Source organism: Strix aluco, chromosome 4, assembly GCF_031877795.1.
Source record: "Strix aluco isolate bStrAlu1 chromosome 4, bStrAlu1.hap1, whole genome shotgun sequence".
Lineage (NCBI taxonomy): Eukaryota > Metazoa > Chordata > Aves > Strigiformes > Strigidae > Strix > Strix aluco.
Genome location: NC_133934.1, coordinates 72,478,225 through 72,504,658, shown reverse-complemented (window position 1 = coordinate 72,504,658; position 26,434 = coordinate 72,478,225). Strand labels below are relative to the sequence as shown.

General features: G+C 43.8%; 1 protein-coding gene across 1 annotated transcript in view; it reads right to left on the bottom strand.

Annotated features, from left to right (window-relative positions):
* FAT4 (FAT atypical cadherin 4) overlaps positions 1 to 24,985 on the bottom strand; it is a 151,588-nt gene extending 126,603 nt beyond the window's left edge. The window contains exon 1 of the mRNA XM_074821282.1: positions 19,700 to 24,985. Coding sequence (XP_074677383.1) covers positions 19,700 to 24,985 — 5,286 coding nt within the window. The remainder of the gene's footprint in view (positions 1 to 19,699) is intronic.
* Between the last annotated feature and the right edge of the window lie 1,449 nt (positions 24,986 to 26,434).

Here is a 26,434-nt window from a genome sequence, read left to right as displayed (position 1 = left end):
CTGAGTAATCTCCTTAGCATCCGTGTTGGGATCGATGCCCAGTATCGCAGACCTTAACCAGAAGTTTATCCTTCCCTGTAGTAGCCTTTTTCTGCTTCTTTGTTAATTTTCCTGGGCTATGACAGAAAGCTATCAGGATAATATTAAAAGGAATAGACAGCAATACCACCTTCAAGAGTTACCAGTATGTTATCCATAGGAACACGTCATCCTCTTCAGAAGCATAGTAGCGACATAAACTCCAGCAGCAGAGCCATACAAATCTCTTAAGGGCGATGATAGGACAATTACATCCATTTCTTGGCTGTCCTCTACAAAATACATGTGTGCTGCTATATCTAAGATCTTCCGCAGCTGATACTACCATTTGGATTGAAATGTTTATCAACATGAAAATTTGTAAGTGTATGAAGCCTCTAAGGAGAGAAACAATTCCTTTTCCTTTACTTATATATTATTGCATATGGTTCACTGATACAGGGACACACAGACATGACAGACCTGACTGCAATGTTCTCATCTAGGCTCAACTCTCACAATTGCATTAAATAGTTTATTATTTTCTTCTTCCCACCAATATGCAAATTCCTATGCGGCTAGGAATGCACATCAAACCCTGGAGAAGAAAGCAGTCTAATAAAAAAAAAAAGCACTTAAATTAATCCAAATGCAGATAATTCCATGCACTCTGCCTTGCATTATTATACTTGTCCCAGTCATAACTGAGTGTCTGGATTCAGTTTCTGCCCAAGTCTCACAAACCTCTACTGCCTTGCAGGCAAAACTTGGTAGGTGCACAAATTTTTAACAAGATACTATACCATATTCATAAAGGGAAGGGAGATGGGTTTACTACACTAATTATTACTATTAATTTTTTTACGTTTCTGTTAATAATCATTTAGCTTAACAATTAAGGAAGTCTTAAATATCAAATTAGCTATCATAGATAGTTTCTCCTGAATTAATCCTCTGTATTATAGATGCATCAATGGTAGTTAAGTATTAAGTAACTACAACATAACGAGTAGCTCCAAGCTACTTAATTTCTTAAATGTCAGTGAACAAAAGTGAATGTTTTTCAGCTGACTCATACAAGCAATCTCACTGGAGATGAAAGCTCTTTAAATACTATTTTTTATTAGCTCACTTATTTTGTGAGTTTACTTGATGAATATCCTTAATTTGAAGTATTCAGTAATTCCGGTCAAGGACAGTGCTGCATTCATTCCTACCCTTTAGACATCAAGAACTATTTTTGCTCTAAGAAAACTTAGATTAAAACAACAAAATTATTTCTTTTCAAAGGGTAGTGTGTTTGTCCCATAAATTCTCAAAGCAGAATAAATGGATATTAAAATGGTTTAATGCTACAAGTGCTAATTCTAAATTCAGTTCAAAGTAGGACCTCAGTATGGTATTAAAATAAGAGAATGAAACAAAACAAAAATACGTTATTGTAAGAAAAGGAATGTACTTGTTACTACAACTTGACTGAGTCTTTGATTAAGGCAGAGAAGCTCCGCAGCTTCCCACCTTTTTTTTTTTTTCCATAAGATTTACAGCATAAGAAGAAAACCTTATTTGCACCACTGTAAGATCAGGCAGAACCTTCAGAAGCAACAAATTATTTCCCCATTTTCGGCTGAGGCCAGATGTGATACATGACACCAAACAGGGGAGATGCCTGCCTGAGACTTGCAGTCAGGCAGGTAAGCATATACGAAGAAAGAAATGTTGAATAGATTAAAATAACTAAAAATCTTTGGTTAATTACTTGTCCTTGCAGTAGCCAAACACTCAGGTCTTTTTTGTCTGTGCTCTTTTCATGTCAGCAGGACTATACACAGTCCCAACCTGGTTACTTAAGACCTTGAACAGAACAGTTATGAATGTACCATATAATGGGATAACAGCTAATGCACATAATCCATGAGTAACAAAACAGGCCGAGTAAAGGAGATCTTTCTGTTCTGCCTGTAAGAAACCACAGGGATGCCTTGCGCTGCTTGCTTACCAAGGAGATGCCAGTGAAGGTTTTCTAAGAAAAGATCTTTGGTTCTTAAAAAATTGCACTACTTCAGCAGTAAACTCACAATGAAAAGAAAACGCTCATTTGCATCAGCTTTAAACATCCATGTTCTGGTGCTACAAAGCCTATGGCTGATAAAGTACTCTCTGCTTAGCAATAATTGTAATGAAAATGCAAAGATCTGGCAAGATATTTGCTTCTGAAATACTTCTCTATTACCATGGAGAATTTGGAATATCCACCACTGCACTGGAACAAAATGAAGATAAAGGGGCTTGAATGCTACTATTATTGTTAGGATTTCTTTCTTTTTTTTAAAGGCTCCATGTATTTCAAAGGGATAAGAATTAATCACAGAAATAAATCAAAAACTGCTGCCAGTAGGAAGACGTGTTAAATAAAAACAATAAATACAAATGACTACACAGTAAAATAAACACACACACACGTAATTAGCATTTGGAAATTAACAGAAAAGTACTCATGGGTGCCATCAGTGACAGAGAAAACTAGAATACAATAGCAAGAAAAAAACAGCACCTGTCTTCTAAAGTAAGGATATGTTACCTTATTATTTTTAAGTGATCCTCTTGAGCCAAGGCCTGAGTTCTTAGACAAGCAATTACCTTACAGTGACTTCACTTTGGGCAACCCTCTAGTAAGAAGTTCACAAAACTCAGAGCAAGAGGCAGGCAATGGTGGGAGCCCTTGGGGCAAGCATCACTGTACAGACATGCAGTGGGTAAGTACACGGCCTGCCTGACCTTCCTCCCAGGATGATGCTTTGGAGATGTGGACTACAGGATTTGAAGCCAGGACAAAGGCGGTGGAAAAAAAAAATAAAATAGAGTGAGTGATGATGGTTAGTTGGATGAGAGGCTCCACTTCACCTCTCTCCCTAGGGAAGGTGACATGCTATATCATCCCACTTTCTCACACCTTGCCCTGACCACCCCCTCTCCAGCTCTCCTACATGATGTAACAAAGCTTCTCTACATTCTGCAAGAGGGACATGGGTGTTTATCTGCCTCCCCTGCCAGGGCACTCAATAACCAGGAGCTCTCTGTGACTGGGGAAGATCACTTTGCAATCGTCCAAGTGCTCATCTGCAGTGACCACTGAGCCCTGGCTGTGGATAACCCTGACTTCTCCTGGAGCTGTGGAATCCAGCTGCATTTCTTTATTCCACTCATTCTTGTATCCCATTATCCACCCAGGCTGCTCTGCATTTCAAATGAGGGAGCAGTTGTACTACTAATTAGACCCTTAGATAACTTTCCTATTTTTTGGCAGATTTGTTCCAAGACACAGTTAAAACCTGACTACAACATTCCTGGCTTCAAAATAATAGCTATTAAACACAAAACTTACATTTTTAAAAATGAAGAACATGGTTATCTGTTTGATAAACATAAGTCTCATTAAAAAAGATGTAAAGACAGATAACAGAATTTTACAGAAAGCTAAAAAAAACAGATGAAGGCTCAGTACAGAGAAGATTCTAAAGAAAGTGGGCTTATTCTGTGGCTCCAGTTATGTCAAGGATACAGTATGGTGGCCCTTCCCATGCAAAGTAAGGCCCAGCCTTACAGAGGTACACCTTCCCACCCAAAACTGGCATACCAGAAAGGAACCAAGTCCTTAGGAAATGCCTGGATGGTCCAAACCCATTGAAACCTTTGATATTAATGTCCAATGCAGGCCACTGTCAGAAAATAAAGCCACTGTCATGATAAAAATTAACACAAACCAGCCTAGCGCAGAATTTACGTTCCTCAAAAGAAAGTAAATCCTGGAGATGAGAGACCACCAGACCATCACACCACCATGCCATCATCCCACCAATGTTTTACAAAGCCAGGGGAGCCGGACAAAACCTATCAGCCTGTAACACAAACACTGTATGTTAGGCTTAGACTTGAAGTTGTAAATTTTTCTGGCGACACTATTCACATTCTGTAAGATACCTAAATCCAGCATCCATCAAAATAAAACTAAATTTCAAATGCTTCAGTGTGTGCAAGCAGGCACTTAGGAAACTTGGCTGAGTTTAATAACTTAGAGGGAAAATGACTTTCAGGGGACTCAGACGAGAACATGGAGCTGGAAGCTACTAACAGGCATTGACTCTGTAAACCCGTATTTATAAAGTAGTTTTACAAAGGGTGTATCTTTCAAAATATATAAATTAAAGTCACCACATTGAAATTACCCTGCTGTAACTTTCACATAAGTCTATACATAACATCTGTTAAAGGGATTCAAGAGTACCACAACATTACATAAGCTTCTGTATTTTAAAAGTTGTGGTGAATCATATAGCTATATCCTACTATTCTTATTCACATGACCAGGGAGGGGGGGCGGAATCACAGCAGTTTACAAAGCGCTATCAGCTACTACAAGAAAAACTGTTCCCCAAAAGAGCAATTTCCAGAAGGTAAAACAGGGGTCTTCAGAGAGGTTAAGAACAGAGAAATACAACTAATGTTATGGAACAGGAGAAGAAAAACATGATGACCCACATGGTATCTCCAAAAGCTTTGCATCTATTACATACATTGGGCTGTTCCTGCTGAATCTAATTTATACAAGATCCATCAACCCTCTTACTGTCCTGCTCCCTCCTGAGTGCACCTCTCCTCTGCAGGCTCCCCTATGCGAAGGAGGCATTCTTAAATTATTTGGAAGATCTGTATGATGTAAAAGCAAATAATTTCCTAAAGCACGACAGAAGCTCAGCTGTCATCCCACTACCCCATTAGATAAAAATCAAATCCCAGTTTAGAGAAACAAATAAGAAGATAAATATGTCAGTATAACAGATCTCAAGAACATGATTTGCAAAAGCATATGCCCAAATTTTATACATTACTCTAGTTTGAAAATGTAATTTCAACAGAGTTGAATTTGATCCAGGTAAAAGAAATACTGAATATTACGTAGGCTTCATTCAAGAGATGCTTAATTACACATTTCAGCATGCTGCAATCATTGCTGGCAGCCACCAACAACATGGAATTACAAGTGGAACATGACAGTCATTGCCAACTGCATTAGACAGGGTGCCTTACCATTCCCTTATTTATAGGACAAATTTGTCATTTCCCCAGATGACACCAATGAAAAAATTCACACATTCACAGAGGGCACATCTCCAGTCTCATTACTTTTCTCTATACATTCAGAAACGTCAAGCCAGGGCAACGTCATTTGGCTTAGAACTGGTAATAACTTATCAACCCCCTGGTTTTCAATTCTGGTGTTGCAACACACATGAAAACAAGTGTTGGTAAATCATTCACTATAGGTGTTACTTTACCTACAACCCAGGGAGAATGGCAGCTTTTTTCTCCAAAAAACACCGAACGACTTGGAGCATACATTATTATATTCAGATCTTGACAGCTATCACATGGAAATTAATGTTTCTGGCTATATTTAGTATATTCTGAAACATACAGCTGTGTTGCAATTGTGCACAACAACAACTCCAACTGCCTCATTTCTACGTTCTTTTATAGGCATTTTATATGCTCAGTGGGGGGGACAGTAAAGAACTTAGTTAATCATTAAGTTTTTTCCTTCTAAAAGCAAGCCATGCTGACTGTCCCAATTAATCAACGTCTGTGGGAGTTGCAACGGAAATCTAATGCACCGTTTCTGTTTCAGAATCCTGTATTCTAAACATCAGACTTCTGATTTTTAAATGAAGAAATAACACAGCTAGGCATTTGTTATATTAAAATACATTTTGGAATGATGGTGAAAGACAGTATATTTCAGCCTACTAAAAGTAATTCTTGTTTTTCAATACAAGTTTCTTGAATGAAAATTAAAATACCATTAATAAACTGAATTTCTTCTAAAGAGAAGATTGCCATGTAAACTTGGTTAAACATTTATGAACCACTGACTACACAGTCTATTTCCTACCCTTCCATCTGCAGGTGAACTTAGGGACCATAGGAAGGCAGACCGCTTAGCACCAACCCCCTCTCAAGCATGCTATAAGCCTTTGCTGGTCACAATTCCTGTTGTAGACAGAAACCTGCATCTACTGTGGGATTCACTACCCAAATTTAGCCAAATCTCAACACAGTGGCTTACTTTAAGCAAGGCACACACAGGTCCCAGTGTGGACACTTGGGGCAGGCGAGTCTCCCGCCCCATGATAGATGGGCACATTCCCCTCCTCGATTGCTTCTGAAAGACAGTCTCTGGGGGAATCTATTGTCCTTCCCTGAGGAGATAATGAAAGCCTCGACAAGTGCCTTATTAGTCTTACAGAGCTAAAGTTACATGCTCTGAATCCATCCGTAAGTGCCAGGTGCATCTGGATAGCCAAATGAAGAAATACCTCAATCATAACGTTATAGTCCCCACATTAAGCAAATACTGAGGGAGAAAACTTGCAGGGGATGAGAGCTTGCAGGTGACTCCAAAACTCACCACCACTTCAACTGAAAGGACTGCTGGTCCTGGCAGCAGTAAAGGAGAGTAGCTCAATTCAAACTGCCTTTGGTGAAGTCCCTGCCCACAGTGTGCACTTAAACATTTCCCAAGGATTTCCCATTTTAGTGAGCAGCCCATTTTATCTTACATAGGAAATATTCTATTTTCCAGTAAATCGGGAGGTGCCATCAGAAGGTCAAATTCTGTTAGCCTTACACTAGCAGTCCTTCTGGTCTCCAAGGAACTAACCAGAGGAGTGAAGACAACAGGATTGTGTAGTTAGGTCTTTATGCATGCACACACTCAAGTTTCTCACCAACTACATTTTTGAAGCCTACATCATCCCCCATAAAGAACCATTCTTGTTCCCAGGAAATATTACTTTAAATAATATTTTCATTAAGATAAAACCTGTAAGATTATGTAGGTGGACATATCAACACAACTCCTGTTTTTTTATTTTCCTAAGTGCAAGCAGCTATTAGTAGGTGGAATAGGTGTGATATGTGTACAATTTTTAAGCTGTTTGCATGCCCCCACCAAAATACTTTAGATGGCTTCTGCATTCTTTTTACCAGCCTATGTAAAGATCAAGGACCTACCCCTTGACTTAGGTCGCATAAAGCAGCTAATTTTTGTCTTTTAAAAACTACGCCCCAACAGAAAGCACTCAAAATTAATCCTAGATAAATCTCACCTTTATTTCTAAATTATATGAACAACGAGCAATGCGTGTATTTACAAATGAATTTTCTAGAGTTTAACTGACTTCTCAGCATAGGCTCTTACAAAACTGCTCTCTGTTAAGCTGTCCTGTAGCTCACTTTGCGCTATAATTTATCACTAGTTCTTTTCCTTGGCTTACTGTGCTAACGCCATTGTCGTATATTCCTTTTTACAGAGCTACATCCATGTAAAGTACCTAATTATAGACTGCAGAACGTCTTGATTTCCTTATTTCCTTGGCAAAGGCACGTTTTTTGTTAGATGTTTAGTGTTTACCCTGTGTCACTTTCAATATAGATTTTAATTTACACAAATAGAAGGTCTTTCTTATTTACTCGGGGCCTCATTTTCTGCTTGGTTATACCAATGTAAATTGTAATTTAATTAAATAAAATATAGTTACAGTGATGGAAAATCAGCATAACTCAAAGAAAAGCCAGTCCACTGTTAGTAGTAATTTCTTTTATAAATTCCAGATTCTCCTGCTCATATGTCCTTTACAGAGCCAAAGCTGTAATAACAATGATACATTTTCATGGAAAAAAAAGTAGCATTTTCCTGCTTACACAAAGGGCTTTTTTTTTCAGAGGGAATGTAGCTGGGCGGCATTTATTTTTCTATTTGTATAGTAGTAGCCACAATTAATAATCATATTATGGTGTATTTATAGAAGAGACTGTTTGCACATGAGAGACCTCAAGGCATCAAAAAAGCACATCCATTTTTTTAGGACTGAATCTCAGAATGAAACGTTGTCTTTCTCCACCAGTTTCGGGCAGCTTTGCTGCATCAAAAAAATAGTATTTCAATGTCTATTTCAAAAACATATACATATGGGGTGATTAAGGAAGGAGAGAAAGAGTATTTAGAAGACCAAAATAGCACTGTTTTGGATGAAGTTTGGTCTTAGTTATTTACAGTACACCATTAGGACTATGGCTTTGCAATTATTTTTAATATATTCATTTCTTTGAAAAACAACTACAATCTCAACTTAATGACCGTGAATTGAAAAAGATATCCCTGCTCAGCAGCAAGAACATCCTGTGAATTTCCAGCTGTCATGAGCAGGAGAACGTTACTGCCATCATTTACAAAACATGAATCTTTCTTAAGACCTTCTAATGAAAATGCCTGTTTAAGACTTTGCTTTAAATAGATGGAGGAAAAAAGGTCTTGCTTCTACTCCCTTCTCCTCAGCCCTGCCCTGATAGATTGTGTTGCTCATGGGTGTAACAGATCCGACAGACTTGGAACAACCACTATGTCTGGTGACAATGATTTATTTCTGCAAGCAACTTTAAAGTTCAGACATACCATTTTTAGATAGCAGCAACCACTTAATTTCTACAACAATAAATAACAAATGCTAAGAAGAACTGGACTTTTCTCAGACTAAGAGTCTGTGGGACTTGCTCTTCCATTTCGAGCTCCCTTATACGTCCCTGTCCTGTGATGGCTTGGCTTCCTCTTCTGTCAAACACACTCCAGACAGACTTAGGCACTACATCCTCGGAGGACAAGATATTATTGATACATATCATATACACATGTTTATATATACACACACATCACATAAAGCACAGTAATAAACAAATAATCATGGTAACAAACCACCTGAGGAACACGGAGACACGAAGTGGCAACACAGGAGGAGAGCTAGCATTGAGGCTGGTTATGAGCAGGGGCAGCCACATGCTTTTAAGGCTTCTTAGTCCAATTTTTAGCATTACTTTCAGCAATGCATCAGGATTTTTCTATTAGCAGATAAGAACTGAAGGTCGGACAGCAGGACAAAAATCCCTGAGGACACGTTATTGTTCATTTGTTACAGAAACCTAAAAGGAGGGCTTAACTCCAGCCTTTGGCGTCCTACCGAGCAGGAGTATTGAATTTATACAACTCCTTTCCTACACTGTAAAATGTATTAAAATAAACATATTCATGTAGTCGTCTTCCTCTCCCCTTACCCCTCTCACACACAAACTCAAAACAGTACCGAGCAGAAAAAAACCAACAACAATAAGAGACACCTTTATCAGCCTCAGCCATCTGTGTTCCTTTAGTCTGATCCAAGCATTTTGGCAGGCATGTGCACAGCTTGCTCCTACCCAATATCATCCTGCCCTGCAAGAAAAAGTCCACTCCCACTTCCTCCCCTCTCCACCAGCGCGCGGGTCAAGCGGCGTTCTCAGTCTGTCGGTTGCAGGACTTGAAATAATAAAGTATCAGGGCTTAGGTTTAATTAATTACGATCTCAACACGATCACTTAACCTTATTCTGAGTAACTGCAACCCCACTTGATAACACGGCATGGAGAAATAAACAGATGATAAAAACCCATGCAACTCTCAGTGCTGACCATAGGAATTATTTGGAGTTAAGAAATTTATACGTAAAAATAAAATAAAACAAGCTGACTCCTCTTAAGCTAGAAGCGCAGGAGTTAAGAGTGCTGTTGGAGAGAGAAAACAGTGGAAAGAAAACCTCTACTTTATATAAGATCAGCACTGCCATAAATCAGTTTCCAGACAATCTGACATGACCCTACTGGGGTTAAAATCTGGATTTTCATTAATTTTTTCACTGAAATCATAAAGGTTCAAATTCTTTTCTCAAAGCAGACAGGCATAAAAACTTTATTACGCAACTTTCAAAGGGAATAGAATCATGCTCAGAAAAAAAGTCATTCAAATACACACAAACAAAAATGCAAGTCTCCAAAGAATAGGAGTGCAATAAACTACTGAGTTCACCTTCTGTTTCTAAACAGCTTTGTAAATTGCAGCATGTCTTCGTATTTCAGACAGCATGATATTTTGATGGATTAAAAAGATTTGTTGTATTGAAAAGAATAAAGAACGTAGAATGGGAAAAAGCACCAGGAAACCTGAAGTGCAATATGATAGAAGAAAAACCCTGTGGAAAATACAAGCTTTAAGCAAATATACTACAGATGTGTACCATAGCTCAGGCATCTTATTTATTCCTCTGAACTATTTTCAGTAGAATTCTCTTAATTTATCAAAAATGATGCAACAAGGAGTTGACATGAAAAGCCCTCAACTCAGTTCTCTCTCTAGCTCTCCAAGGAACAATTTATCTCCTAGTACACTGCAAGGAAACATAATCACATATCTCCCCATACACAGTGCCTGTGGCAAACCCACACCAATAGCTTAAAGCTTTAAGTAGTGCTTTTTCTATTTTAATATACATATATGCTTCCTTATTTTGAACTTGGTTTCTTCTCTCCTCAGCTGCTTCAGGATGCTACACATCAAATTCTTGTTTGGATAGCCAATTGTTATTGTTGATTTTATTTCAGTACTACCTAGTGTTGGATGCTATTTAAATTAATTTGGTCCGAGCAGGATATAAATTCTGAACATAGCTTAAAAAGATGACTACCAATTTGGGTAGGTGAAACATCACATACACATTCTTAGAATTAATAGTCTTCTCCTGGATTATATTTTCAGGAAATGTTGCAGCTATCAAAAATAAAACTTTTGCCTAAAACCCCAAAGAGGACTAGATATGAAGTGCTTGCTTAAAATTGTAAGTTAGTATTTTACTCATTCATATTCTAGATAAGAACACATCTTGAAAAGGTTTCAAAAGCATTAAAATTGAATATACCTCCGAAGGAATCCTTAAGGAAAAAAAAAAAAATTATTTTGTAACTAAAACTAACACACACTAGCATAACTCACTGAGTGAAAAGTTATCTTTTGTTCATTCTTCACTTCATAGTAGATGTTAAGCTCACATCAGCAGCAATACCAGAGCAGAGCTATGAATCAGCCCTGAGAGGCTTCACATCTGACGTCTGGCAGCCAGCTGCTGGCAGGACTGCAGACTCTGCTCCCAAAGGCAGGACGTGCCCACGGGTGTCGCAGCACTGGTCGAGCTCTGCGCTCCAGGAGAGGGGACAGGAATGGATCACGAAGCTATGATGGAGACCTCCAAAAGCAGTCACTCTCATAGCACAGCTCGTAAATCCACTCTTCGTTCCCATCAGCGACAGTGACCATTATGCTCTGTACTAATAAGCTGCCCCATAAAAGATATATCCAACTAAGGGCTTGGAAATCAATCAAAAGTTACTTGTAAGGCACAAAGTCTCCAGCTCACCAGTTTTATCAGTGCTGTTCACACAGAATTAAAAAACAAGTAGATGACATGCAAGTAGACGCAGGGCACGGCAGGCTGGGCACTCTGGTACAGCTCCGGTACAAAATCCCAGCTCTCAGGGGAGGCAGGAGCACTTGACCTCCTGCCATGCTGCAGCAGAGGCCCAGAAGACACCTACCAATGTCAACCCTTGAAATAGCAGCTTTAGTGTTCTCTTATGCCCTTATGATTATTAAAACAGCCAACTGCAATGCAGCACAGGCACATGCGTGCCACACCAAACACAACACATGACGACTTTGCTCTGAACCTCCCATCACCTACCTTGTTTCTTCCATGGTACCTGTGATACAAGTGTGTCCTCCTTATTTCCCTTCTGAATCTCCTAAAAACTAACTCAAACAGTCACACTGCCATGCTTCCTTGCCTTTTACACACTACTTTGCTTGTAATGGCAAGTTGGGGCTTGACTCCTGCTTAGAAGCAGTCCAGATAGGTACCTGATAAGAAATTAAAACAGTACAGGCAGATCCTACAGATAAAACTACAGAGTTGCTTGATCCAGTTTGGTTGTTTTCCAAGCACATCCATGGAGAGATAATCATTTTGACAAGGGCATGTACATGCATATTGAGAAGGGCATAGCTAGCCACGAGACTGGAAAATGCAGATACATGAAAGTTACGATTTTGCGTTAACAATGATGATACTTCACATACTGGCCATATGGCACATCTCAAAGCTATTCCCATTTGTTTCACTCGAAAATCTGTGAGAAAAATCCTTTCTTTGTGTTTCAGCTCTATTAGAGGATCCACATCAACGTCATGGGGCCCTTAGGAGTTACCTTCCCTCACCTGGCCACTGCAGGGAACCCAAACTTGGCCAGGGGATGCCACCTCCAGGCCGCAAGGTAGAGAGGGGGAAGGTGATGTGCTATGAAAAGATGCTCTTCTCCAAAAGGAGCCCCCAAAGCTCCTTCCATCTAAGCCTCAGAGGCTGCTGAATGTTTTCACCATGAGCACGCCTTTCTGTCTGTAGAGCTGGATGTCTGGATGGCTGCGTTAAATATAGTAGAACCCTTATACACTAATGGAAGATCATTATATCAATACAAGCAACAGCCTATTAACAGTGTGCATGTGCAGAATATGAAATGCTGAGGCAAACGGTTGTTTTCATTACTTTTTGCATAGCTGTTGGCACATAAATTACCACTTCATAATAGGCTCTTTGAAATTCTCTTGCATTAACTAATGCGACTATATGTATTTTTACAGTGCAATCATAGCTATCAGTTTCCATCTGTTCTACTGTCTTTTTGGTATGTTACTGCTCTCAGGAAATAAACAAAAATAGATCACTACAAACACAAACCTGGGTGACAGTCTAGACTAAGTGTCTAATTAAAAATAAGATTTATTAGAATAGAGAGAAACATCGTAGTAAAACAAAGACAGAGTTCTCTAACATATCTGGTATTATTCTTGGCAAAGTGAAGTAAGGCTATAAATTTACTGAAACAAATCAGTATGGTACTGATGTACCACACTGATCTGGCATCACTTTTCTTGACTACAAAAATATGTTAGGAAAACTCTTTGTTTCACTTCAATTTTAGTCACCATAAATTTATTTTCTAATTAAAACCCAAGAGTATTAGGGCTTGTCTACACACAGGTTTTGCACAGACACAATTACATGGGTAAGAAACCAAACTGACAACAGTAATGCTACTCCCTAGTCTAGACACAGTTAAAACAAACTATACCAGTGAACTATGTCATGCTAAGCGGTTGCTTTGATAGAAATTAAATGGGCACCTTGTTATTGGAGGGGTGGGAAGTGGCTCTTGGAGTGGTGGTTCAACAAAATCCAACCTCTAAAAAGACTCAGAAGAGACCATGGAAATGTCTGGGGTCTCCTTCACCAGTCAAAAGGGTACAAACATACTCCGATGAGATGCAGTCTTGAGGTTCAAGATATGCACAGGAAATGGGAAAAGACAACAGCAAAGATTTCAGGAGCCAATGACAACGTAGTCCTACCCCAGTAAAGCTAGTGGTGAGAGCCGGAGACACCAAGAGGGCAGAAAGGCTTTGGTGACCAGCTTCTGCAGTTCTCCTAAATGAACAGCCACCAATTGCTTTACCTAACACTAACACGTGGAAAGAAACCTGTACTCCAGCAGCTCTGGGGGGGTATCATTTTACATGGAAAAGGACTTGCTTATTAACATCAATAGAACCCAAGAATCATTTAGAGATTTGTATGAAGAATTTAACACTTAGCAAAAACAAGCACATGAAAATTTTGCTCTGGTTTTTGGCTATTATTTCTAGTGTTTGCATTAGAGACGCATGAAAAATAATATTTTCCATAATAAAGAATGTTGTTTTTAAAGTCGAGTGATTTTTAACATAAAAATTATGAAGTGACCTCACATGCAAAAATGCCCAGAGGCTGCTAAAATAGCAAAGAAATGAGAAATTCTAGATATTAAGAAAATGTAGCAAGGCAGAATCATTAAAGAAATTGGAGAGGATGAAAAAAGGACAACTTTGAACCTAAACCCACAAATGGGTCTGGAACAGTTTTCAACATAAGGTACATTCATCTCCCACTCTAGCTCAAGGAGAGCTTTGAGATCCCTTTTCAGATCAGTGCAAATGACAGCAATAACTTAAATAATTACACGTTTCTCAGAATCAGCAATATCAGCACTAGGAATAAAAAAACTGGCTTTGGAGCTGAGACAAGGAAGATTTTCATTGTTTATTCAAACATTTCATAAGTAGTTTCCTTTGTCAAGCAACAATTAATATGCCATGTATCATTAAAGAATAAAACAATTTATAAATAGTATGAATACAAGGAGTACCCCATTGTTCTTATTTGTACTGGTAAATACGAGACATGCAGATAAGACTTCTCTGAAGCGGGTTTCAAATTCTCTTACTAAATTTAAAGCCCTTCACCGTTAGCCAGCTTGGTTAGGGAAGTAACACCTTCAATGTTTTGTCCCACCAATCCACCCCTTTCCTTCTCTCACAGGGATGTTAGGTTTGTCCCCACATCCCTGAAGCGGTATCCAGCCCAAACAGCACAAGGGATGCATCATGCTCCTATGGCTCAGGCAGCCTCTCCTGCAATGTATTCTGTCATTCCTGCTTAGCAGCATCTTCCCTTCCTTAGTCCGGGTTTCCAGAGCTCTGCACCAGGTATGTGCAATGGAGGAGACAGTCTTTGAGTACCTCCACCTCACTCCTAGGTCCAGCGAGGACCTGCGGAGTGCAGGAGTGACACAGAGCTAGCTAAGCCACAGGACCTAGGCTGGGCTGAGTCAAAAAGCTCCACATTAACTAGTTACATCTTGCGATCATGGTTTTATGGCCGTGGCTGCAGATCCCACTGAGCCAAGGTAAAATGTCCTATGATTTTCTTTCCAGGAGGAGAGGACCATTCATGCTGCCTGTCTTTATTAATTTCCATATCTTTACTATGCAAGCATTAAGCATTGTCTAAAATCCCTGTATCTTGCCTGATTAAGAACACTTTTTTCCTAGACTATGGATTTGGGAGGTAAAAGTCTCCCCAACTTGGAAGTCCAAGCTTCCCTCCCAGTAGTGCCAGTCATGAAGTGTAGCACATGAAGCAGCTAAGAATGTACAAATGCAAAAGAAAACTCAGTGCCTCATGTTTCCCTGTCTGAAAATGAAGACAATCACTCCTCTTCTGAGAGCATGTTAACATCAACAGGTAAAAAGTGCTAGTAGGATCATGGACCTGCCTCTCCAAGTATTTCCATTTTCAAATCAATACCATCACTAAATCTTTCCTCATTTATACCCTTCTCTCCCTTCCTTGGAAACTATGAATCTACTTAAAGCATATGAAAGATGTTTAACTGAACGAGCAGTTCACGTCCCAAACAAACCTCATTTGTCAAAAATAATATATGTGTTGGCATTGCTGATCTCTAACAAATCCACTGCTCCTTTCAAGGAAGCCATCCATTGAAGGGTTAAACATGCAAACTAGAGATCCCTTCTAATTCCATTTAATCCCTAGTAACAAGCACAGAACATGAGGTATTGTCCCTGGGTTCCTATTATTATTGCCAGCCGAGAAACAGGGTACAACATACGACCACCCAAAATATACCACAGCATACGATTATTGTTTTGGGAGGGAGGATTGAATGAAAGTCACATGGTTTTCAAGTGATGCCAATATGCATTAGTCATTCTGTATTAAATATAAAATCATGATGGTGAAACCCTCAGCCCTGCCTTAAGAGATTAAAAGAGAATTTACGTTGTAGAGACAAGAGAAAGGAGCTAAGCAATTGCTGAGGTTTTTCTCTCAGCAGAAACACGTAAAGAGGCACAAAACGACAAACAGAAGGGCTGCCTTCAGGATACCTATGTTATTTTCTTCTTATCTGAGAACAGTGCAACACCTAATGACTAATACAACAGGGAAGAAACAAAGACTGATCACAGAACACGTTCACACAATGTCAAATCATCTGGCTTGTCACTGCAGATTACACAGAAATAGGCTAAAAGTCCGAAGTAAAAAAAAAAAGCTTTCAAATTCAGTAATGACTTCCCAAATGACACCACTTAGCTGTAAAATACAATGGAAGAAGCACTTGGGTTTTCTTTCCAAATTTCAAAGTATTTGGTACTTTGAGCATAAACCTCACAACTTGCACTTTTCAGACACACACTTCCCCCCCTCCGCCTTTTCTCTCCATATACTAATAACAAGCCCAGAAACATACACAAATATGAAACCTGGTGCTAAAAAAAAAAAATAATCCACAAACTGTAAATAAACTGTTCTTTGTTTTCTAAACACTGTTGCTTTACTGAAAACATAATGTAACCCTTCAGTTTCAAGGCATGTCAGCTGCTTTGGATTCAGAAGGGCATTCACCACAGCCCTGTTATTGCACAGCTCTTCCCTCGGACCCTCTCTTCAGAAAGGGCTAGCGTACAACCTGGGTAGCTACACAGTCAATGGATCTGTAGTCTGATCCTATAGGGCAAACCCCAAGGAAGAAAGACTGGAAAGAGACTTCTTCAGTTGGAGCACTGGGTGGATCTTTTCAATACAGTTGCTCTTAAAAAAAAAAAAAAAAAGTAGATCTTAATGACAAAATTTAGGAAAAAAAATATTATCACACCATTTCCCAAGGACAAGGATTGATTCACTTCTAGAGTAAGTGGTTTCACACAAGCCTGTTCTTCTTTTATACTGCCTGCTGGCTAGACAAAGCCTAGTGACTGTTCTGAAGCTGTAAATGCCTCTATTTCACACCAGGTAACTGCCACCCAAAACTATGCCTAAAGTCTACCTTAGACAAAAGATCTATTAACTTTCTTGCTGCTGCTGCTCTCTTCATCAATCTCAGCCAGCAAGCTTAACACTGGGTGGCTCTGAGTGCTCAGTGGTTCACTCGCATGTCACGGCACAATTAAGATGATGTCTGGCAGCAGGGCAGAAGGCGCAGCAAGCAGTGAAGAAGAATGTAGAAGTTGTTAAGCATATCCTATTACAGTTTTTCCCTTTTCTTTAACCATATTCAGAAACAAAACCCAACATACTCTTCATAAGAGAAGGAAGAAAGAAAATACACAATGCTCAAGCTTTTTCCTCACAAAAACCAACCCAAACCAAACAAAAACCAAACAAAACATATCCAGCTTCTCCAATCAGAAAACTATCATGTATATTGGTACCAGACCTATTAGGCTTTGTCTGCACACCTGTATCAATGCTTTACAACTTACTTCTCAAGGGGGAATCTAAAATCAGTCAGTCTTCATCTTGCCATTTATACACCAAAAAAAGTTGAAGACATTATGGGCAAAAGAACACTTAAGTTTTGTGGCTTTAGATATTCTGCAGGTTCATGCACATTCACTATCCCTCATCAGTGTTCCGGTTATACCACCACTCAAGCCATCACCTTAAAAACCAGGACTAGAATAAAACATTAAACCTTCTGAACTTAATACACAAAGACTTTAGCGTGAGTGTGCTTTGAGGTGGGTTTCCAAAGATAAGAGACAGTGTTCACTTACTCAGGTATTGGCTGGTTTTTTTATGAAAGAAGATTGGCAGCAGACTCTAAGACCAAAATGTGTGCGCTGCATACATCAAACCAAAATGAAGAAGAGTTGCCATCCAAAAGAAACGTGGAAAAAAGCATGCACTGACAGTCAGCTTGCACAAAGACTGTCACTGTAATAGTTCTTGTTCAAGTGTGGGACAGCAAAAGCCATTCCAGAGAAATTTAATCAGTCAAGAGAAAGACTGCATATGGTTATGTTTTTTAAAGTTGATAGCTGATTATAATTTGTAATATATTTCTAAAGAAGCACAGTAAGCTAATTACATTTGGGACAAGAAGCATTTTAGAAGCTATAAGGATACAACCAGTAATATGAAATCCTAGTCCCAACTATTACTTTCAATGTTCATTACAGAACAAAACATTTGCTTTTGATTTCAGGATTGGTTTGTATTCAACAATGTAAAATTTGTTTAAAGTTTCAATGGTTGTTCTCTTCCCTGCTCACCAAATATTCATATTAAATACTTTCGAAATGTGTGAGACTATTACAACCATAGGGCCTCCTATGAGTCCTTCTCCAGTCAGGAAACTCTTTGGTCAGGTGGGCAGACTCAAAGTTGAAGGATTGTGATCCAAATACCCACTGACAAAGGCTTAAACCTCCAAACAACTGTCCATCAAGAAAAAATATGATGTAATAATAATTAAAAAAAAATATTAAACCTTTATCTTTTACAAATTACTAGCAGGGGTACAAAGACCAGTACGACAGGAATCTTCTCATAAAAATAGCATGAATTATTTAAACCAGCAGCACTACTAGAACAGGTCATTTTCCAATACCCTACTGCTCTTCAAAACACGATAATCAACAGCACATAGCACACACACCAAGATGAGCTCTCTCATACATGCTAAGAAATCTTTGAGTCTGAACAGTGCTCAAACTCCCTGCCTGACAATTACCTCGTAGAGCATCAGTCACTGCCAGCAGAGTGAGGTTACATACCTAACACATCATACTTAAACTATAGTAGAACAACAAAAAACGTGGCTATGAAGAAAAAAAACCTACAGCTGCCAAGAAAGAATTAGAAATACCACATCTGCTAAAATCAAAAAGAAAAAAACCAAACCACCACAGTATCCACTAAGACATAATTCCCAAGAGGAATTATAGCTGGGGGTAATGCCTGGGATGCATAGGGCTATGCAATATTGAGGTAATACGTTCAGCGAGCGAGGGAAATGGTTGAACCACTACACACTACCAGCATCCTCTGCTGGTTGACCCAGTTAGCAGTGCCAGCCCCAACCTTCCAGGAACAGCAAGTTAAATGGCTCACAGTGAAGTGCAGAAGGCAGCTCTAGAAGATGGTGCAACTTAAAACAAACACAAGGCTCCCTTTCACACCAGGCTTGTCAGTATTCCCGAAGAAGACAGCAAGAATGGTGTGAACAATCAGCTCTGTGGTGCAGTTACCAGACAGAACAAATTTGGTACTTCACAGATGATGTTTCAAACCTGTGTTCCACCTAGTCAAGCTAGTCATGCAGAGAACATTTAGAGACCTTCAGTCAAGCCAAATGCTTTTGTGATATGGAAGGTTGCCAGCTAAAATGTTACACTTTTATCATCTGTCACATTCAAGAACAGAAACAAGACCATCTTCATACTCATCAGTGAGGGTAAAGAAGTAACCTAAATTAGAGATGCATGAGGAGACCTGTCTGAGGGACTTAACCATGCAGGGACACCAAGCACATCCAAGACTTGAGACACAAGATGAGCTGTTCAGAGAGCCATCCTTTTCTGGCCAGTTCTCAGACAAATACTGACATGATGACTGTAGTGAAAGAAGTTCAGTTATAATTCACGCAGGAATAAAAAGACTTAATTAATGATTACTAAAATGAGAAGGCATGCAAAACTCAAAAATGCTGATGATTAAAGCTTTTAGCACCTGAAGTATTTAGTACCTAAAATTTATTTGACCAACATTGTGCCTACAGTAACCAAATTTAAGCACAAATTTCTCTCAAATTTCTAGAGGCGGCTTTGAGGAAAACGGTTTGAGCTATACTAACTGAAAGGTTATGTTCAACTAATGAATCAGCAGAATTCTGTACAGCAGAAGATCTGAATTAGCTTTCAGGTCTTTCGCTGTGCACTATCGCCTGTAAAACAGCTAAAAACAAATGCACAAAATGCCTCGTTTAGAAAGCAAACAGGTAAATAATTACTGAATAAAAGCTTTACCTCTGCTCGTTGTGTGCGGGGCAAAACAGACGACTTTTCAATGGCATAAACATCCACCAAGTAGAGACGTGCTCCTTGCTCCCTGTCCAAAATGGCAGCAGTCTGGATGACACCAGTATGGCGCCCAATGGTGAAGAGGCGCCCGAGACTCTTATCTTCACATCGGACAGACACGATGTAATATTCCACCTGAGCTTCAGAGCCCCGCGGACTCGCCGCTTCGATAGATATCACGTTTGTCCCAATAGGTTCACCTTCTTTTAAGATGGTTATGTATTTCGGCTGAGTGAAAACAGGCCCGTCAATCCCTTGCAGAATTATAGTCATCTCGGTGGTGGATTTTCTCCTTTCAGGGCCAAGATCTGTGGCAGAAACTATGAGATTGTATACAAGCTGAGAAGGCACCAAAGCTGATGCTACTCTTAAATCTCCACTATAGCGATCCACAATGAAGGTTTCAGTATCTCCATTAACTATTTCATATTCCACTTCTCCGTTGGCACCCTCATCAGGATCTGCAGCAATAATTGTTGTTAGGATCGAGCCGATCACAACCGAGGGGTCAGCTGCGAGAGCATTTTGCGATATGAACACGGGAACATTGTCATTTTGATCCGTCACCAAAATGGTCACATTTTTCAAAGCAAATCGTCTGGACTCCACAGGAACAGCCTGATCGGTGGCTTTGACTGTTAACTCAAAGAGATTAGCAAACTCACGATCTATTTCAGCATTGGTAAATATTGTCCCTCTCACTTCATCTATACGGAAATGATTACCCCTTGGCATCTGTTGAATGATTGCATATGTTAACTGCCCATTAATATCTGCATCTGGATCCTGAGCAGTCACAGAAACAACAGAGCTACCAACAGGAACGTTCTCAACAATAGATTTAAAGATGTCCCCCGGAGGAAAATGAGGAGGGTTGTCATTAAAATCCCTGACATGTATTACCACTGACATTGTAGATGACCGTGGTGGCCTTCCTTGGTCTTTTGCTGTTATATTTAGCTTATATAGAGATTGTGTTTCAAAATCCAGTTTCTTTGCAAGAAAAATACTACCGGTGTTGGGACTGATGCTAAAGGTCCCGTGATTGTTTGTCCCTGTAATGCTATAGTGGAGGTCAGCATTGTCACCTGAATCAGAATCAGTGGCAGTGACAGATGACACAAGTTCACCAACTCTCATATTTTCCAAGACATCCACTAACAAAGTTGATTTAGGGAAGGAAGGACTGTTGTCATTTTCATCCAATACATCAATGCTCAACATGCAAGTTGAACTCAGGGCAACTGCTCCAGAGTCTACCGCTTGGATGACAAGCGAATACGACGCAGTAGCTTCATGATCTAGTTTGCCTACTAAAGTCACTTGTCCTGTGCTACTATCTATTGCAAACTGTTTTTCCTCATTTCCTTTGATTACAGAGTAGTGAATCAATCCATTAGCCCCTTCATCAACATCTGAGGCGGAAACTCTCAGAACCTGTGTCAGATTTGCTGCCAATTCTGATATAGTAGCTTGGTAAAGATCTTTCAAAAATTTGGGGGCATTGTCATTGATGTCTTTCATGTAGATTTGTACTGTTGCCTGATCCTTTAGGGGCTTTGGCAACCCTTGATCTGTTGCTATTACTGTGAGACTAAATACTGCAGCTCCCCTTTGTCTCATAAGAGCTTCTCTGTCAAACTGATGAGTGCTTCTTATTTCCCCAGTTACCGTGTTCAGCTCAAAATCTGGCTGCATATGTTCAAATGAATACCTGACTTCACCGTTTGGCCCAAAGTCTTTATCTACAGCATTTATTTTACCTACATATGATCCACCTCTCTGCTCCTCTTCAAAATAAAATACATAGTTGGTACTGTTGAACAGGGGCCTATTATCATTTACATCCTCCAGAATTACGGTAACATTCACAGTAGCATTGAGGGGTTCTACTGCTCTATCAGAGGCAACAACCAGTAAAATATATCTTTCCTGAAGTTCACGGTCCAGTTCACTCTTTATATATAGCTGACCATCTGGGAATATGCCAAAGGCATCCCCAGTATTCCCTTCAGTTATGCTATAAGCTATTTCACCATTCACTCCTGAGTCTTTGTCGGAAGCCTGCACCTTAAAGAACCTAGAATTCACAGGCTCTGACTCCAAGATAGTAATTTCATACGAAAGCTGGTCAAACACGGGTGGGTTATCATTTACATCATGGACAGAGACAGTCAGTATGAAGTTAGAGGACAGCTGCGGCACCCCCATATCCGAGGCCAGGATTTCAACCTGGTACGACCCAGCATTTATGTCAAGGGGCCCTATTAAACTTATGGCACCTGTTTGTTCATTGATTGAAAACAAGCCCTTTGGGTTTTGCTTAAGGCTGTACAGGACCACACCATTAACACCTTCATCAGGATCAAGAGCTTTGGCCTGGAATATGGTATGCCCGGCTTTCCAGTTTTCAACCACATTTACACTTTCAACTGCATGAATAAAGTGTGGGGAATTGTCATTTAAATCTTTGACAGTTATATTGACCATAGTGTCTCCAGTTATCGCCCCACCACTAGCAACCACCTTCAGCTGGTAAAATGCTTGCTCCTCCCTGTCAATAATACTGGCCGTGGTGATCTGCCCCGTCACTCTGTTGATGGCAAACATGCCCCTTTGGTCACCTGTCGTAATAAGGTAACTGATGTTGGTGTTGAGGTCCATGGTGGAAGCAAAAACAGTACCTACGTGGTAACCTAAGGCAACATTTTCAAAGACAACAAAACTGTACATGCCCTGGCTGAAAACAGGTGGATTGTCCTGGGTATCCAGGACAGTGATGGTGACAATGGCTTGGTTCTGCGACTGAAGATGGCCACCATCAGTGGCCACGATCTGCAACTGGTAAGCAGTTTTCTCCTCCCTGTCAAGGGCTATTTTTGTTGTAATGACCCCTGTCTGGCCATGGACCTGAAACCTGGAGGTGTCTCCAGCTGAGATGCTGTACTTGACCGTCCCATTGGGTCCCAGATCAGGGTCCGTGGCAGATACTGTGGTCACATAGGTTCCGGCTGGCTCATTCTCTTGGATATGGGCAAAATACTGAACGGGGTAAAACACAGGGCTATTGTCATTCACATCAAGGAGACTCACGTTAACTCGGGCTATTGAAGAAAGGGGAGGAGAGCCTAAATCAGTGGCCAGGACCTGCAAGGAGAAGTGAGCCTGCTCCTCCCGGTCCAGCTGCAAGATGGTGCTGAGCTTGCCCAACACGGGATCCAAGCGAAAGATCCGGCGAGGGCTCACGGAAGAAGGGCCAACCACTGCCAGCGCTGGCTCAGCTTCCTGCAAGGAGAAGCGGACAGTCCCATTGTCCCCCAGGTCCCCATCTGTGGCGCTCAGGACCAGCAGCTCAGTTCCTGACGGGGAGTTTTCAGCCAGGGACACCTGGTAGCCCTCAGGTTGACTGAAGCGAGGTTTGTTGTCATTGACATCCAGGATGGTCACCACCAGCTGCGCATAAGAGAACTTGGGCTGCACCCCCTGGTCACGGGCACTGATGTTGAGCACCACCTGAGAAGCAGTCTCCCGGTCCAGCCCGCTGGAGATGGACGTGCCTGCAGCATGCCCGGCGGTGCCACCCTCGGGGCCGGCCGTGGTGACCAGCCCACTGTGCTCGCTGATGCGAAACCAGCCAAGCTCATTGCCCGAGACGATGCTGTATTTGAGGTTGGCATTGAGGCCCGAGTCACGGTCCGTGGCACTCAGGCCCCGCACATAGCTGCCCAGGGGGACCTCCTCACTGATGTTCACCCTGTAGACCGACTGCCCAAAGACGGGGGGGTGGTCGTTAATATCATTCACAAAGATCACCAGGCTAGCTACTGATGAGCGGCTCACGGGAGCCACCACCGTCCCGTCGGGGGAAAGGCCAGGAGCAGGGGAGCCCGGGGGCGGTGGTGGGGCCCCATAGTTATCCGCCACCGCCACCGTAAGGTTATAGGCTGGGATGCGCTCCCGGTCCAATGCAGCTGCTACTTTTATAAGGCTGAGGTTGGGTACCTTACTGCTGTGCACCTCAAAGTGCCGCTGCTCGTTTCCCGCCAGGATCGACACAGAGATGTTCCCGTTGGCCGCAGGGGAGTCGGCATCGCTCACCGTCAGCAGGGCCACCACCGTGCCAGGGGCCGCGTTCTCATCCACCGAGGCAAAGCGGGAGGTGGCCGGGAAATAGCGAAACTTCACGCGGGGCTCATTGTCATTGACGTCGAGCAGGCGGATAAGGGCCTCAGCCCGGCCGCTCAGCGCCGGCACCCCTCGGTCCATGGCCTGCACCGTCAGCGAGTACTGCTGTCGCATCTCATAGTCCAAGTGCTCCCGGATGCGGATCACCCCACTCTCAGGGTCCACCTCAAACGGGAGGCTGCCAGCCCCCTCCCCACCACCACCGCCATCACCTCCTTCCAGGCGGTAGCGGATGTCAGCATTGGTGCCTTCATCAGCATCAGCTGCAGCCACCTGGAGAACGCTGGCCCCAACAGGCGCATCCTCAGGCACTCGTGCCTGGTAAAGAGTCTGGCTGAAGATGGGTGGGTTGTCATTGATGTCCTGGACGGTGACGTTGACCTGAAGGTACCCCCGCCGACGGGGCTCGCCCTTGTCCTCCACTTGCACTAACAGCTGGTAGGTGGGGGTGGCCTCCCGGTCCAGCCCCCCCCGAGAAACCAGGTGCAAGAAAGCTCCTTCACCGCTGGGGTTGAGGGTGATGTTGAGACGGAAACGCCCCTCCTCGTTGCCGGCCACGATGCGATAGGAGCCGTGGTCCACACCGTTAGTGCCACTGTCGGCGTCGGTGGCCGTGTCCAGGATGAGCTGGCGCCCGCTACCCGTGTCCTCCTTGAAAGTCACCACGATAGAGGGGTCGGGGAAGACGGGCGCATTGTCGTTGAGGTCAAGCACCAGGACCCGCACCTCGCTGGGGTAGGTGGGCTGGCTGGAGAGCACCACCAGGTCCACCACGTCGCTGGCCAGGCTCTCGCGGTCGATGGTGGCGCGGGTGTGCAGGGCGCCCGAGGTGGCGTTGATGGAGAAGAGGGCGTGCTGCTCGCTCAGGCGGTAGGTGAAGCCGGGGCGGGTGGCGATGGTGCCCACCCAGGTGCCAGGCGGCTGCTCCTCCAGCACCTGGAAGACCTGGCGGGGCTCCGCGGCGGCGCCCAGCGGCGGCGGCAGCAGCAACAGCAGCAGCAGCAGCGACAGCGGCGGGGCGCCGCGGACGGCGGGGGGGCGGCCCATGGCGCCCCGGGGGGGCAGCGCCCCGAGGCGGGGGCCCGGCGCCGCTGCTCTCGGCGGCGCCCCCCGGGGCTCCACCTCCCCCCGCAGCCGCCCCGACCGCTCCCGCTTCCCTCCCTCCCTCTCTCTCCTCACCCGCGGAGGCTCCGCTCGCCCTGTCCCGCCGCAGACGGGGGCAGACCCGCCGGCGCGCCGCGCTCACGGGGCGCTCCGCTGCTGCTGCTGCCGCCGCCGCCGCTCCTCCCGCCGCCGCTCCGGGGCTGGGGGGCGGCCGGGGGCGCCGCGCCGCATCGCCGCTCAGCAGCCGCCGCCGCTACCGCCGGGGGCCCCGCGCTCCGCCGCTCCTCGGCGGCCGCCGCCCCGCCACCATGCCCGGGCGCGGGCGCTCACCGGCGATGCGGGGCGCCGCCGGGTTTGTAATCCTGGGCCGCGGCGCTCGCCGCCGCCCGGCCCCAACTTTGCCCGGCGCTCATTGATCCCTTCCCTCTTGACGCCCGGGGCCGGCTCCCCCCACGGCCTCCCATTGGCCGCCCCGCCCACCGCCGCCCCGCCCACCGCCCCGCCCCGACGGGGGCCCCGCCGCCCCGCGCACCTGGGGGGGCTCCCCCGGCCCCTGCCACCGGGGGAGGGGGGGGGTGTTGTGGGTGCCCGTCCGGCCGCCCCGGGAGGGCAGGCTTAGCCTTGCCCGGGGTGCGGCGGGGACACCCCCGGTCGGGCTGGAGCGGAGCGGCGGCGCCTCCTGCCCCGCACGCCGAGGGACGTGGCGGCGGGCTCTGCGCCTTATTTTTAAAGCAGCGCTGTACGGTACTTCAGGGCTGCGCGGCGGCCGACACAGGTTATTCCCCGGGAAGATGCTGCGCTCTGCGGCGATAAACTTCCCAAGTGCGGGCAGAGCAGGCGGCAGGGCAGTGCTGGACGGGACCCCGGCCCCGCCGCCCCCCTCCCCGAACCCCCCCGCCGGCCCCGCCGCCCCCCTCCCCGAACCCCCCCGCCGGCCCCGCCGCCGCTCCACGCGCGGGCCGGGAGCGCCCCCTGCTGTCCCGCCGCCGCCCGGCCCGGCCCCCGGGCCTGGGGGCTCCCCGGTGCCCCGGGCGGGGCGGGGAAGGGGGAAGCACCGCACGGGTGTAGGAGCATCGCACGGGGTCTGGGCCTGGGCCTGGGCTAGATGCCCGCCCGCAAGCCCCCCCTTCCTTCATCCCGAAAGCCCTAATCCCGCCTGCCTGCGGTCACCGGCAAGCGTGAGGGCAGGGACGGCCCCCGGGCCGGCGGTAGCAAAAGTCTGATTTTGAGTTTGTTAACATTTCGATGATAGCACAGATGTAAACACAGCAGTCGACCAAGCTGTAGGCAGCCATTAAGCTGACAAGGTAAATCCAGTGTAGCCACGTAACAAATCAGCAAATACAGAGTTTATTTATCCTTGGGAGGTAGTTAAGGAACCTGGCAGTGGAT